Source organism: Loxodonta africana, chromosome 14 (genome assembly GCF_030014295.1).
Source record: "Loxodonta africana isolate mLoxAfr1 chromosome 14, mLoxAfr1.hap2, whole genome shotgun sequence".
Lineage (NCBI taxonomy): Eukaryota > Metazoa > Chordata > Mammalia > Proboscidea > Elephantidae > Loxodonta > Loxodonta africana.
Window position 1 is genome coordinate 91267441 of NC_087355.1, and position 14956 is coordinate 91282396.

At 52.1% G+C, this 14956-nt stretch overlaps 1 protein-coding gene across 4 annotated transcripts; it reads left to right on the forward strand.

Annotated features, from left to right (window-relative positions):
* Positions 1-1632: 1632 nt before the first annotated feature.
* Positions 1633-13435, forward strand: ZNF707 (zinc finger protein 707). Of its 4 annotated transcripts, none has more exons than XM_010601702.3 (6): positions 1633-1713; positions 3003-3086; positions 3421-3556; positions 3934-4047; positions 6806-6934; positions 7379-13435. In XM_010601702.3, exons 2-6 carry the CDS (start codon positions 3072-3074, stop codon positions 8203-8205), a joined length of 1221 nt encoding a protein of 406 aa, XP_010600004.1. In that variant the 5' UTR covers positions 1633-1713; positions 3003-3071; the 3' UTR covers positions 8206-13435. The 4 variants fall into 4 exon arrangements, with proteins under 4 accessions (XP_010600004.1, XP_023397393.1, XP_023397394.1 ...); XM_023541625.2 differs by lacking the exon at positions 1633-1713 and adding an exon at positions 1840-2380; XM_023541624.2 differs by lacking the exons at positions 1633-1713; positions 3003-3086 and having other exon boundaries at positions 3172-3556.
* The last annotated feature ends 1521 nt before the right edge of the window (positions 13436-14956 follow it).

A 14956-nucleotide genomic window follows, 5' to 3' on the forward strand; every position in this document is an offset into this window, starting at 1 on the left:
GTTTCCACCTACGCTAGCCTCCAGTCTCTCACTGAACAAAGGATTTCCTAGGGCTTATAAAAGTTTTTTGTGGGGGAAGGGGGGAGGCATTATCTTTATTCATCAGATGGGTGGAGATTTCCAGGAGAAGGGGAGGGATTATGAAAATCAAATGCACACACAGAATTCAAGATGGATTTCCTCACAGAGGTTGCTGGAACTAAGATGAAGTCTGTCACAGAGGCTGCAGGGATGTTGAACAGGACTTATTCTGATGCCGCTGGATCTTGGTTCGAGCCCTGGCGAGAGGTCCCTGCTCCTGTTTGTCTCATGTGGACGGTCATTCATAGTCTGCGTGATCTTTACTGTATGCGCTCTACACCTGGTGAGGCCTTGAAAAACAACTCGGAAGGATTATCAGTAACTTATAGCTGGTCAAGCACGCAGGGCCTTGGAATGTAGCCCCATACCTTGTCTAAGCACCTAGTCTGTTAATCACAAGTAGTTTTTGGGTGCCAGGAGTCAAAGTTGTACGGCTGTCTGCCCTTAGGTTTAGATTCCAAAAATGCTGAGTCAGAGGTTATTATACCTGCGGAGCACACAGGGCCTTGAAATGTAGCCCTTATTTAATTCAGCCAGCCCGCTCTCTTCCCTGTTTGTTCTGTAAACCTTCATTCAAAGTACTATAATTAAGTTTAAAAACATCTAAGCAAATAAAAACAAAAAAATAGAACCTGCTTCCAACATTTCTACCATATTGTTACTTAAACAACAACAAAAAAAGCTTTGCCAATTTGGTAGTCCCAAATTATTTTTATTCTAAATTGATTTAATGATTAAAGTTGAACATCTCCTACTCCCCACCCCACTCCCCGCAAATAAATGTTTTATAAACGGCATCTGCAGTAGTACGGGGTTGGTCAGTTGGGGCCCCTTCTCCAGCTTCCAAGGGAATAAATTCTGTCCCCTGAGCCCAGGAAAAGTGTTTATGGTGAGACGTCCGGGGGGGCCCAGGGGTTTGTCTCTTGGACTCTAAGGGGATGGCCGCCGGCCCAAACGTGGAAGTGGCAGCCTGACACCGGGACCTGGGGAATTTTATCCGCTGAGAGGGCAAGTTGTTCTAAAGAGACATGGTCTGAAGACGTGGACGACGGGCGACGGGGAGGTGAGGGCCCGAGTGGATGGCGATGGGGCGGACACGAGGCGCTGAACGCTTCCGGAGCAGCCCCGGCCGTGGGGTGGCCCGCAGGCCCAGTGCCCGCGACACCAGGTGCCCAGGGTGGAGACAGCAAGAGCAGCCGGCCTCCTAGAAGCGGGGCCGAAGGCGCAGGGTCGGGACTCGGGTTACACCGGGGCCTGGGGGGCGCGGGGGCGCCTGCGATAGGCCCGACGCTGGGCTGGACGGTGGGGCCCGGCCTGGCAGGGTGGGCCGGAGGGTCGGCCCGAGGGGGCAGCCGACCGCCGGGGGAGGGGGCCGGAGCCGCGCCCGGGGAGCCCGACGCGCCCCGCCCGCCCGCCCGGGGAGCCGGACGCGCCCCGCCCACCGCCCCGCCCACCGCCCCGCCCCGGGCGGCCCGCGCGCACCACCGAGACGCAGACTCCTAGAGCGGCCGGAGCGCTGCTTCCGGCGGCAGAACAACTTCCGCTCGCGAAGTTTGTAAAGTCCCAGGCGCCGGGGCGGCGGCACTCGCACCGGGAGCCTCAGCGGGAGGCGCGCGCTGGCGAGCGTCGCTGGTGAGTGCACCCGGGCCCACGACGCCCCTCCGTCCGCCCCGCGCCCCCGTCCCGCGCCGCCGTCCCGGCCGCGACCCCGTCTGCGCCTCGCCCGCCTCCCGCGCCCGCTGAGCTCGGACGACCTGTTCGCCGGCTGTGGGCGCTCCCAGCTGCCCGAGCGCCGAGCCCGCAGGCCTTGGGGGCCCCGGACGGTAGTGGCGGGATGGGCGTTCGGCCCGGAGCCCGCTTCCGCCCTGACTCGGGGCTGCTCGTTAGTCCCTCCAGCGCAGCCTCTCTCCCTGCCTGTACGTTTTCTCCTCCGGCTGGACTCTCGATCGTGCGTGGCTTCAGCTGCCATCCACAGACCTTCTGTCTCCGGGCTGGACGACTCCAGCGGGGCCCAGACACATCTACCCCGCTGCCTAATCAGCACCAAACCGAAAACCAAACCCGTTGCTGTCCAGTCGATGCCGACTCATAGCGACGCGATAGACAGAGTGGAACTGCCCTGTATGGCGTCCAGGGAGTGGCGGGTGGATTCCAACCGCTGACCTTTTAGTTAGCAGCTGAGCTCTTTAATCACTGGGCCACCAGGGCACCAGTTAGTACCAAAGACACCTAAAATCCGCTTTCACTGTCCCCCATCAGATGGTTCTCCAGTGATTCTCTCAGGAAGGCGATTGGATAAGTGAGCACTTCCAGGATTCCCCTTTGTTCTTCTTCACTCCTGATGTCTTGTCGTTTTAATCTCATACCGAAAACGCAAAGCAGCTGTCGGGTCCATTCTGACTCACGGTGACTCTGTGTCGCAGTAGAGCTGTGCTCCACAGGATTTTGAAGGCCGTGCGTGGTCTTTGAGAAGCAGATCGGGGTTTCCTGGAACAGGGGGCTGCACCGTATTTTGATTTGGGGGAAGGCTGTGATGTTGCCTTGTTTGTAGGAACCAGCCTGAAGCAGGGGCAGTGCTAGGAGAAGCCGCCTTGGCTGGGGCTCTGGCCCGCCAGCTCCCTCTCTTGCTTGCCACTAGGCTTGTGGCTCTCAGTTAGAAATGGCTGGTCTCAGCCATCAATTGGTGCTAACTGTGGCTGCTGACTGGAACATCAGTGTGCTCCTGTGTGGAGGGAGTGGAGCCCACCGTCCACGTTTACCCACAGGGGTCCTGGCCCCTCTCCACCCCCAAAGTTCTCTTCCATCGGTGGGAGTTGGTGGGTGGTTTTCCCGGAATTGACTGAGTCACTGTGTGGAGTGGGCTTCAGCATTGGGCAGGGGGTGCCTGGGGCTGCTCTCAGCCACCTCGTTTGTCTCCCCAGATCGGTGCTCCCCAGCACCTGCCTCTTGCAAGGCAGCCTGCAGTTCTAGCCGTCCTGGTACCACTTCCCATGGATGTGCCCCAGGTAAGCACGTGGCTGCTGCATGTGGCCTGTCCGCCCCGCAGACCTGTCGTGGGGGTGGGGAGAGGGCTGGTCTATTAGTGGCTTCTGAGGCTCCATGACTGGGCCCTGCCTGGGGGGATGGGGGGAGGGGAGAGAAGAGTTTGCATGAGGGAACCAGTGTGGAAATACATTCTCTGTCCTTGGGCGTCTTGACGTCCTGCTCTGTGAGACCCTTGGCTCCTGTGTCCAGTCCTGTGCAGACTCCTGCATGGTCAGCATTCCATTTGCTTCCTGGCTGCCCTGTCTCATGCGCCCTTCTGACTCCCAGACCCAGCTGGCACTGTCGCTGTTGCAGGTGTTGCAGGAGCTGGTGACCTTCAAGGACGTCGCTGTGTACTTCTCCAGGGAAGAGTGGGCATGTCTGGACCCCACCCAGAGGGCGCTCTATCGGGACGTGATGCTGGAGAACTTCCGGACCCTGGTGGCGCTGGGTGAGGGCCGTGGGTCATCTGGGGCTTGGGGCCAGGGTCTTGTCCTTTCGGGGACCATGCCAGCCTGTCAGGGTGGTCTTCCCATTCTTCTTGTGCTGTTCTGGGGTTGCCCACCTCCTGCGTCAGGCTTGCGCGGGTAGAGTCTCTGCTGCCAAGGCCTTCTGGAGCCTTTCCACCACCCACCAGCTTGCCCGTGGTAAGGGCTTCTGACACCGATCGTGTTCTCCCTTCCTGTCGTCTCTGCTTCGGGGGTCTTCTCCAGGGGACCCTGAGCGGGCCAGGCTTCTGGACGTTTGTGCTCTGGGACCTGAGGGTGGTCTGAGCCTCTTGACCCTGCTGTGCCTGTGGAAGTGACAGCCCATTCTTCCCTCGACAAGGGCTCCGTGGGCCGCGGCCACGGCTCATCCTGTACCTGGAGCAGTGGGTGGGGCCGTGGACCAACAAGTGGGAGAGACCTGAGCATCCAGCCTGGCAGAGGGGTCCCAGCCCAGGTGAGCAACTGTCGGGGGCCGGGCCGGGCCGGGCCAGCCAGTCGGTCCTGCGTCTTGTCTCCGCCTCTCAGCTCTGGAGGAGAGCAGTGGAGCGCAGCGACTGCAGCATTCGCAGTGGCGGCAATGGGGTGGTCAGCTCCTAACAGGGAACCCTGAAAGACGCACAGGGTGGGGGCCCTGGGCCTGCCCTGAGCGAGGCCTGACAACAGCTGCTCGAGTGGGGGGGGGGAGGGCCTTGTCCTGTGGACATCTGAGTGGGTGTATTTGATGCGTGACGCACCTGAGTTGGAACCTGCTGAGTGTCTCTGGGTGTATTGTCTGGGGCAGGCTCCTTGATTCTGCTGCCTCTCTGCTTGTCTGTAAAATGGGAGTGATACAGTGTCTCCCTCTGAGGTGCTGCCAGAGTTCATTGAGGCAGCTGTCACGGTGGTGCTGGCTGTCACTGTTGGTGGTGGTGGGCATGGCGGTGGTGGGGGTCCCAGGCATTGGCTCATAGTTTCAGCGTTTTACATCACCTGATTCTCACAGCTGCCCTCGAAAGGGTGGCGGTGTTGTCGTTAGGTGCCGTGGAGTCAGCTCCGACTCATAGCGACCCCGTGCACAACAGACCGAAACGCTGCCCGGCCCTGCACCATCTTTACAGTTGTCGTTAAGCTTGAGCTCATCATTGCGGCCACTGTGTTAATCCCCCTTGTTGAGGGTCTTCCTCTTTTCTGCTGATCTGTACTCTGCCAAGCATGATGTCCTCCTCCAGGGACTGATCCCTTCCGAGAACAAGTCTGAATTATATAAGATGTAGTCTCGCCATCCTTGCCTCTGAGGAGTATTCTGGCTGTACTTATCCTAAGACAGATTTGTTCGTTCTTTTGGCAGTCCATGGTATATTCAATATTCTTCGCCAACACCACAATTCAAAGGCGTCAATTCTTCTTCATCGTCCAGCTTTCACATGCATATGATGTGGTTGAAGATACCATGGCTTGGGTCAGGCACACCTTAGTCTTCAAGGTGACATCTTTGCTCTTGAACACTTTAAAGAGGTCCTCTGCAGCAGATTTACCCAATGCAACGCGTCTTTTGATTTCTTGACTGCTGCTTCTATGGCTGTTGACCATGTATCCAAGTAAAATGAAATCCTTGACAACTTCAATCTTTTTTCCATTTGTCATGATGTTGTTCATTGGTCCAGTTGTGAGGAGTTTTTTTTTCTTTATGTTGAGGCGTAATCCATATTGAAGTCTGTGGTCTTTGATCTTCACTGGTAAGTGCTTCAAGTCCTCTTCACTTTCAGCAAGCAAGGTTGTGTCATCTGCATGACGCAGGTTGCTAATGAGTCTTGCTCCAATCCTGGTGCCCCGTTCTTCTTCATATAGCGCAGCTTCTCTGATTATTTGCTCAGCATACAGACTGAATAGGTATGGTGAAAGACTACAACCCTGACGCACACCTCTCCTGACTTTAAGCCAATCAGTATCCCCTTGTTCTGTCCGAACAACTGCCTCTTGATCTATGTAAAGTTTCCTCACCAGCACAATTAAGTGTTCTGGAATTCCCATTTTTTGCAGTGTTATCCATAATTTGTTATGATCCACACGATAGGATGCCTTTGCGTAGTCAATAAAACACAGGTAAACATCCTTCTGGTATTCTCTGCTTTCAGCCAGGATCCATCTGACATCAGCAGTGATATCCCTGGTTCCGTGTCCTCTTCTGAAACTGGCCTGGATTTCGGGCAATTCTCTGTCAATATACTGCTGTAGCCGTTTTTGAATGATCTTCAGCAAAATTTGCTTGCGTGTGATATTAATGGTATTGTTCTGTAATTTCCACATTCAGTTGGATCACCTTTCTTGGGAATAGGCATAAATATAGATCTAGTCAGTTGGCCAGGAAGCTGTCTTCCACATTTCTTGGCATAGACGAGTGAGCACCTCCAGCGCTGCATCTGTTTGTTGAAACATCTCAATTGATATTCCATCAATTCCTGGAGCCTTGTTTTTCGCCAATGCCTTCAGAGCAGCTTGGACTTCTTCCATCAGTACCAGCGGTTCCTCATCATGTGTCACCTCTTGAAATGGTTGAACATTGACTAATTCTTTTTGGTATAATGACTCTGTGTATTTTTTCAACTTTTTTTGATGCTTCCTGCATAGTTTAATATTTCCGCATGGAATCCTTCACTATTGCAATTCGAGGCTTGCATTTTTTTTCAGTGCTTTCAGCTTGAGAAACACTGAGCATGTTCTGCCCTTTTGGTATTCCATCTCCAGCTCTTTGCATGTGTGATACTTTATTTTGTCTTCTCAAGACGCCCTTTGAAATTCTCTGTTCAGTTCTTTTACTTGAAAGGGAGGCACTGGCGTATCCCAATGTGCAGATGAGGAGCCTGAGGCCCAGGGGTGGTGGGGCCAGCTGGTGGTAAGTGCTGCCCCCACTGCTGTCCATGCTGGCGTGGGTGCAGCCCCAGAGCACCATGTGGTGTGGGCATTGGCAGTAAGTTGCTGAGTCTCAGGAGGGAGGAGCAGAAGGATTTCCACAGCACCATGTAGACAGAGAGGGTGCGGGCTCCAGAGAATGTGGCTTGTCTCCCCGCAAGCATAGATGACCGTGGCAGTGACTGTCTTTCTGCCTCTGCTGGCCCTCAACTCCTCGGCCTGCTCAGGTGTGACCAGAATCACCAGCAGCTAGACTTGTTCTTCCAGCTGCCCTCTTCTTCAGAAAAAACAAGTGACATGTTTTGTTTTATCTTCTGTTTCAGAGTCTCTAAGAAGTGAGATCGAGCAGCTGTGTGAAAACAAAACAAATTGGGAAGACCCTGAGTCCTGTGGAACCCCAGGATGGGGAGGACTGCGGGTCCCAGGTTTGAGGGAAGCTTGTGGCCTAGAAGGTAAGTGGTCTGGATTCAGGTAGTGCCCTCGGCTCCCACACGCCTGTCCCAAGCATCACCCCGAGGCATTGGAGCAGGGCCTTGTTAGCAATCCAGGAAGTTTAGAGTGTCTACTTGTTCCAAGTAGGATTTTTCTGTCTATATGTAGGCGCATATTTACTGTACTGTTGGCCATTTAAACCGACTGATGGTACTGCCCCCTGGCACTCACACCAGTGCCCTTAATTGCCCTTTTCCATGAGCACGAGTTCATCCTCAGTTTCTCATCGTCCGTAGCTTTAGCTCGTCTAAGTGTTTCTGTGTGTGTTCCTGGCACTGACGCCCTGAGTGGACCAGAGCAAGGTGACACCACAGATTGGGTATCCTTACTCCATGCTGTATGAGGTTGCCCCTGGTGGTGCAGTCTGTTCACAGCCCTGCACGTCTATTGTCTGTTCTCTGCAGGGACTGGGCGACTCTCTCAGCAGGAAAGACGCTGCGGCCGGCCATCGTCCACACACGGGAGCGTCCCCTCATGGGAAGGAGCCAGGGAGGCAGTTGGGTTCCGGACAGACTTTGTTCTGAATTCAGGTCGTGGGCAGCTTCCTGGAGCCGCCTCAGCGCGAGGGGCCGGCAGGTGCCCAGGCCTGCAGCGTCCGGCGTGCGGGCGGCGGCGTGGCTGCCGTGCGGGCGAGCATGCGTTTATCTGCGGCACATGCGGGAAGGCCCTGAGCAGCCACAGCCGGCTCATCACCCACGAGACCGTGCACACAGGTGCCAAGTCCCTTGAGTGCTTCCAGTGCGGCCGGGCCTTCCGCTGGGTCTCCAACCTCCTGCGGCACCAGCGCAACCACACGCGCGAGAAGCCCTTCCGCTGTGAGCAGTGTGGCCAGGCCTTCAGCCTGAAGGACCGGCTTACGCAGCACCGCAAGGTGCACTCGGAGCACAGGCCCCACTGCTGCACTGTCTGCGGGAAGGCCTTCAAGCAGCGGTCGAACCTGCTGCGGCACCAGCTGGCACACACCGGGGAGCGGCCCTTCCGCTGCGGTGACTGCGGCAAGGCCTTCCGCACCAAGGAGAACCTCAGGCACCACCTCAGGGTCCACAGCGGCGAGAAGCCCTACACCTGCCCCGACTGCGGCAAGGCCTACCGCTGGCCCAAGGGCTTCAGCATCCACCAGCGGCTGCACCGCTCGCAGCGCTCCTACACCTGCGACCTCTGCGGGAAGGGCTTCCGCCACCTCGGCTTCTTCATGCGGCACCAGAGGACCCACAGGCGGGGGGACGTGTAGACGCCTGCTGGGCCAGCCCCATGGGCTCGGGGCTCACGGACGGGCTTTAGGCCTTTGGGACAGCGTGGTTTGTGGATGCCTTTGGCTAATGCTGCCCAGAGAGATGCCTTTTCAGACCTTGTGGCACAGGAAAATGGTCATGCGGGAGGAACGGGTTGTGAGCACCCAGTGGGGTGGCTGCTGCTGCCTCTCGGTCCTCAGGTGCCCCGGAAAGACACCACCATGGTGCGCTGAGGGTGTGTGCAACCACAGAAGCCCATTGTGGTTAGGTGCCAGGAAGCTGCTGTGCGTCTGTGCCTCCTCCACACAGTCCTGATGCAGTCTGGCCTCCCCGTGGCCGCCTTGTCCACGACCCCCCGGGTCTGAGCGCCATCCTCCGAACCCCCTACCCTCACACCATGCGTTCTCTATCCATTTTTCTCTTCTCTTCTACTGAATTTGTCATCTAGTGCTGCTATAACAGAAATACCACAAGTGGATGGCTTCAACAAACAGAATTTTATTTTCTCACCGTCTAGGAGGCTGGAAGTCCAAATTCAGGGCGTCAGCTCCAGGAGAAAGCTTTTTCTCTCTGTCAGCTCTGGAGGAAGGTCCTTGTCTTCAGTCTTCCCCTGGACTAGGAGATTCTCAGGCACAGGGACCCTGGGTCCAAAGGACACACTCTGCTCCCAGTGTTGCTTTCTTGGTGGTGTGAGACCCCCATGTCTCTCTGCTTGCCTCTCTCTTACATCTCAGAAGAGATTGGCTTACGGCACAATCTGATTTGTAGATTCTGCTGCCTCATTAACACGACTGCCCCTACTCCCGCCTCATTAACATCACAGAGGTAGGATTTACAACGTAGGATAGTCACATCAGATGACAACATGGTGGACAGTCACAACACTGGGAATCATGGCCTAGCCAAGTTCATTCTGGGAGACAGTTCAATCCACGGCACCCATCTTCCCCCTTATTTAGGCATCTTAGACAAGGTAGCTCATTTTTGCACAGAAAGTTAAGTCCCTCACAGGCCCTCCACCTGTTGGGTCTTAGAAGCGAGCACTTCTGCCATCATGAGCTCCACCTGAGCGGAGACGAGTGAAGGCACACAGAAGGCATCCTTGTAGCCATACTCAGCCAGAGGTGGTGCTCTGCTCAGCCAGGGATGGTGTGGGAGTAGCTCACAAACCTCAGTGCTGACAGGACCATGTGTCGGCCCACATTCTTGCAGCACTGCAAGTCTGGCTGGATTTCTGAAACTTAAGTCGACTCTAGGGTGCTAGACCTTTGATGAGACAGCACTGGGACTTGTTCTGGTTCATCTTACTGATACATGGAAATTGGGAAGGCCTTCTCCCAGGGTCCTGTGATCGGACCCTGGCAAGTCCACAGACAGGAGTTTGTTAGGGGTAGCCTTGAGAATCCTTCAGACTCTTGGTGCCCTGTAGCTTGCTGTGTCAGGTCACCTGGCCAGGAGAATAGGTGATGTCGCGGATGTCTGCCATCGTGACTGCTGTCTGACCCCTGGCTCAGCAGCAGGGATGTTTGGGTAAGGAGTGAGGCCAGAGGCCCTGGTAGGGCCCATAGGAGTGGGCGATTCCTACCAACCTTGAGCCTTCAGCATGGAGACAGTGCCCAGCCTGCGGCAGCTCTCTTCCACACTGCCCTGGGGGAGCGGGGGGCTCCTGTCCTCTGGAAAACAGGAGCCCCACGTAACCACAAAGTGCTGTGGGTTTGTGGTGGTTGTGGGCTGAGGACCTGGTCAGGTAGGGCAAGGCAGCCGCTGACAGAAATGGGAGAGCCGAGCCTTCTACACACACACAGTGGCTGTCACTCAAGTTGTGGGGTAACCAAGCCAAAACATTTGGTGTTTGGAGCAGTGGGGGATGGTTGCGTTTGCTGTGGGAGGTTTATGAGGAAGAAGCAATCTCTTTGTCCTGAACTGTCCAGAAGTAAAAGCCAGGTGGTGCTCACAAGGGCACAGCCTGGACTCTGAGAACCAAGGAGAGGCTAAATGCAGGTCCTTCCTGTCCTTTGTGAGCTGTGTCTTGGGTTACCCAGGTGTTTGGTGAAGGAAGAAAAAATTTAAGAATTCCAGTGAACAAATGGAGATGGAATGATAGAGTTGGAAATGAATTTACAGGGAATGGGGGAAGATAAAAAAACGCCAAGAGCCAAGTCCAGCCAGGTGGGGCTACTGGGCCAGTGGCTCCTTTCCCCAGAATTGTTGGCATGGAAGTGGGGGTGGGTTGTGGTAGAGCAGAGGAGACAGGCACCAGGCCCCGGTGTGGGGGTGACCCTGGTCTGTAAACCAGCTGTAATGACATTTCTGAGACAATCATGGGAGTTGGAATGTGGACTGAGTGTTAGATGGGATTAAGGAATTATTGTTAATTTTTGTGGTAACGATGTGGTTATGGTTTTATAAAGTCCTTATTAAGAACAATACTGACATCTTTGTGGGCAAAACGACATGATGTTTGGGATTTGCGTTAAAATTCTAATAAAAAGGAGAAAGAAAACAACGAGTCATTGTTGAGGCTAGGTGATGGCTACGCACCAACCATTTCAGGAGGTAGCATATGATCAGGAACCGACGGTGTCTTTTTCATCTAGTGCTGCTATGACAAAAGTACCACAAGTGGATGGTTTTAACAAAGAGAAGTTTATTTCCTCACAGTGAAGTAGGCTGGAAGCCACATCCAGGGCGTCAGCTCCAGGGGAAGCCTTTCTGTTTCTGTCGGCTCTGGAAGAAGGTCCTTGTCCTCAATCTCGCCCTGGTCGAGCAGCTTCTGAGGCTCAGGGACCCCAGGTCCAAAGGACACGCTCTGCTCCTGGTGCTGCTTTCCTGGTGGTATGAGGTCCTCAACTCTCTGCTTCTCTGTCCTTTTATCTCTTGAGATAAAAGGTGGTGCGGGCCACACCCCAGGGAAACTCCCTTTACCTGGGATCAGGGATCTGACCTGGGTAAGGGGGTGTTACAATCCCACCTTAATCATTTTAACATAAAATTACAATCACAAAATGGAGAACAACCACAAAATACTGGGAATCATGGCCTAACCAAGTTGATACATTTTTGGGGGGATTTAATTCAATCCATGACAGATGGTATTGAAGGAAGAGGGCTAAACTGTACTGAAGGCATTGGCAAAAAACAAGGCTCTGGGAATTGATGGAATATCAATTGAGATACTTCAACTAATGGATGCAATGCTGGAAGTGCTCACTCATCTATGCCAAGATATTTGGAAGACAGCCGCCTGGCCAACCAACTGAAGAGATCCATATTCATGCTCATTCCAAAGAAAGGTGATCCAATAGAATGCGGAAATCATCTAACAATATCAATACCACACACAAGTAAAATTTTGCCAAGATAATTCAAAAACAGTTGGAGCAATACATTGACAGGGAACTGCCCGAAATACAAGCTAGATTCAGAGGAGGACAGAACAAGGGATATCATTGCTGATGTCAGGTGGATCTTGGCTGAAAGCAGAAAATACTAGGAAGATGTTTACCTGTGTTTTATTGACTATGCAAAGCCATTTGGCTGTGTGGATAATAAATTATGGATAACATTGCGAAGAATGGGAATTTCAGAACAATTGTGCTTATAGAGACTCCGTATATAGACAAATAGGTAGTCGTTCAAACAGAACAAGGGGATACTGCATGGTTTAAAATCAGGAAAGGTGTGTGTCAGGATTCTATCCTTTCACCATACTCAATCTGTATGCTGAGCAAATAATCTGAGAAGCTGGACTATATGAAGAAGAAGGGGACATCAGGATTGGAGGAAGATTGATTAACAACCTGCATTATGCAGATGACACAACCTTGCTTGCTGAAAGTGAGGAAGACTTGAAGCACTTACTGATGAAGATCAAAGACTACTGCCTTCAGTATGGATTACATACACCTCAACATAAACGAAAGTCCTCACAACTGAACCAATAAGCAACATGATAAATGGAGAAAGATTGAAGTTGTCAAGGATTTCGTTTTACTTGGTTCCACAATCAACGCCCATGGAAGCAGCAGTCAGGAAATCAAATGATGTATCACACGGGGCAAATATCCTGCAAAAGACCTCTTTAAAGTGTTAAAAAGCAAAGGTGTCACTCTGAGGACTAAGGTGCACTTGACCCAAACCGTGGTGTTTTCAGTTGCTTCATATGGATGTGAAACTGGACAATGAATAAGGAAGACCAAAGAAGAATTGATTGATGCCTGTGAGTTACAGTGTTGGTGAAGAATATCGAAAATGTCATGGACTGCCAGAAGAATAAACAAATCTGTCTTGGAAGAAGTACAGCCAGAACGGTCCTTAGAAGGGCAGATGGCGAGACTTCGTCTCATGTACTTTGGACGTGTTATTAGGAGGGACCAGTTCCTGGAGGACATCGTGCTTGGTAAAGTAGAGGGCCACTCGGAAATGTAGGTGTTAGGAGGAGGATTGACACAGTGGCTGCAACAACTGGGTCACTATGAGTTGGAACTGATTTGATGGCACCTGACAACAACAATAACCGTTTAAAAATCATTTAAATGAGATAATTAAAAAGGAAGGCTGCAAGGCAAGGAGAATAAATCAGTACCACATTGTCACGGTCGACCAGATACCTGAACACATGATGTCTGCAGATGAGAAAGCCTTGGTCTGGCTGGTTTCCTGTTGCCGAGACGCAGACGAGCACATGTCTGCGGAGAGGCCATTCAGTCAGCTACTCCCTGGAGCCAAAGATGAGGTATCTCAGCACAAAACAAGTCTTAATACATTTGAAAAGACTGAAATCATACAAAGTATCTGTTCCGACCACAATCGATAATGGGAAGAAAACTGTACAGTTCAGAAATATCTCATTTAATTAAACAATACCCTGTGTAGCAGGAGCTGCCGGGGAGTGTGTGGAAGGAATTGAGGACTATTGTCCATCCAAGCTGTGGAACACACATGCAGGCATGTCCCCAGTGGTCAGTGTGCAGGTGAATGACTGCCCTCCAAAACATCGTCTAATTTGTGGCTTAGAAAGTCCAGGCAGGCACAGAGTGAACCCGACTATGAAGCGCGGAGTTAATGAATAATCACACATCCACATTGGCTGATCAGTTGTATCAAATGCTCCACAGGGATGCAAGACGTCAGTAATAGGAAACTGGCTGGGGGGCCACATGGGAGCTCTGTCCTGTCTGCATAATTTCTCTGTAACCTCTGTAACCTAAAACTGCTCTAAAAACCAAAGTCTTAAAAAAGAAGTCACACAACTCATTAGACATGGAAGGGACTGGACAGTGGGTTGGAGAGAGATGCTGATGAAGAGTGAGCTACTTGTATCAGGTGGACACTCGAGACTGTGTTGGCATCTCCAGTCTGGAGGGGAGATAGGAGGGTAGAGAGGGTTAGGAACTGGCAAAATTGTCACGAAAGGAGAGACCAGAAGGAGGGAGCGGGCTGACTCATTAGGGGGAGAGCAAGTGGCAGTATGGAGTAAGGTATAAGCTTATATGTGACAGACTGACTTGTAAACTTTCACTTAAAGCACAATAAAAATTGTTAAAAAAAAAAAGTCACAGCAGAACTAAGGCTCTAGGTCAGGAAGGGTGTGATGGAAACCCAGGGATCAGGAGGAAAGTAAAGATGCTATCTTTGTAATTTGTGAGCTTAAGTGTGCGTGTTAACATTTCTCCTTTGACGCATTTAAGAGTCCCCTGGAGAAAACGTGAGGTATGCTGGCATTTATTAGTTTCGTGCTCAACAAGGAACGCTTTCTGTCTTGATTTAACACCTCAAATCATAGTGAGGGTTTGGACAAGACCCACACGGAAATGTTGGTTGAAATGTGTCTTAAGACTCTGTTCATTGGAAGAATTCCCCCTCCCTATTTTTTTTCCTTGACAGTTATTTGTTGGAAAAATCCGGACCCTTTGCCCTAGAGAGGACTTGATTGACTGTATCCCCGCTGTGTCTTTTAACGTGTTCCTCCATCCCTCATATGTACTGGCCATTAGATCAGCATTTTTCATTTTGAATTGAGACTGCCTCATAGCGTGTACTGGGCCAATTCTCTAGGGTCGCCCCAGGGGACACTTAATGTCTTGCTCTTTGGCAGTGTTAGGGCTCATTTGTGGGTTGAGTGTCAGTTGGATCTATCTCATATAAAGTTCCTCACAGTCTTCCACCTAAAGCCTTTAGCATCCCATTCAGATTATTGGATTTTTGGCCAGTCCTTTCAACGTTGCTAGCCCGTGCTTCTGGCTGGGCTTCCTGACATGTCTCTGGGAGCATCCTTGCCTTCTGGCTCCAAGGCTCATTTGTGTATTTCCTTCCCTAGATCTCAAAGGAGCCCTAGTATTTTTTGTTTGTGTGTATTTTTGTTCTGGTGAAAATACACTTAACAAAGCACACACCATCTCAATAATACCCACATGTACAGTGCACTGACATCGACTGCATTCCTGCTATCCTTTTCCAAATCTCCCACCACCATTAACATCAACTCAATGTGCCTTAAGCAAACACTCCTCCCATCCTAGTTTCTTTTAATGGGAAATGGCTATAGGAATTGTTGAAGACCTGGGTCTGAAGTGAAGTTTTCCCGAGAGGATCTATGTTTGCTTCTGCCACGTACCTAGAACCCATTACAGGTTTAATTTCCTGCTTCGGGGGCAGGTGGGAACCAGGCACACATGTAAGGTGTGTTCAAGGCCCAGACATGGCCAGTTCACCCCTCTTGCTGCCCTTAATATATAAAAGTTTAATTTT

Excerpts from the sequence above, each read along its gene's own strand:
- ZNF707 (XM_023541624.2), top strand. The coding sequence starts at position 3,334 with ATGGTCAGCATTCCATTTGCTTCCTGGCTGCCCTGTCTCATGCGCCCT. Across the intron at positions 3,557-3,933 it reads CCGGACCCTGGTGGCGCTGG|GGCTCCGTGGGCCGCGGCCA; the intron begins GTGAGGGCCGTG and ends TCCCTCGACAAG. Across the intron at positions 4,048-6,805 it reads GCAGAGGGGTCCCAGCCCAG|AGTCTCTAAGAAGTGAGATC; the intron begins GTGAGCAACTGT and ends CTTCTGTTTCAG.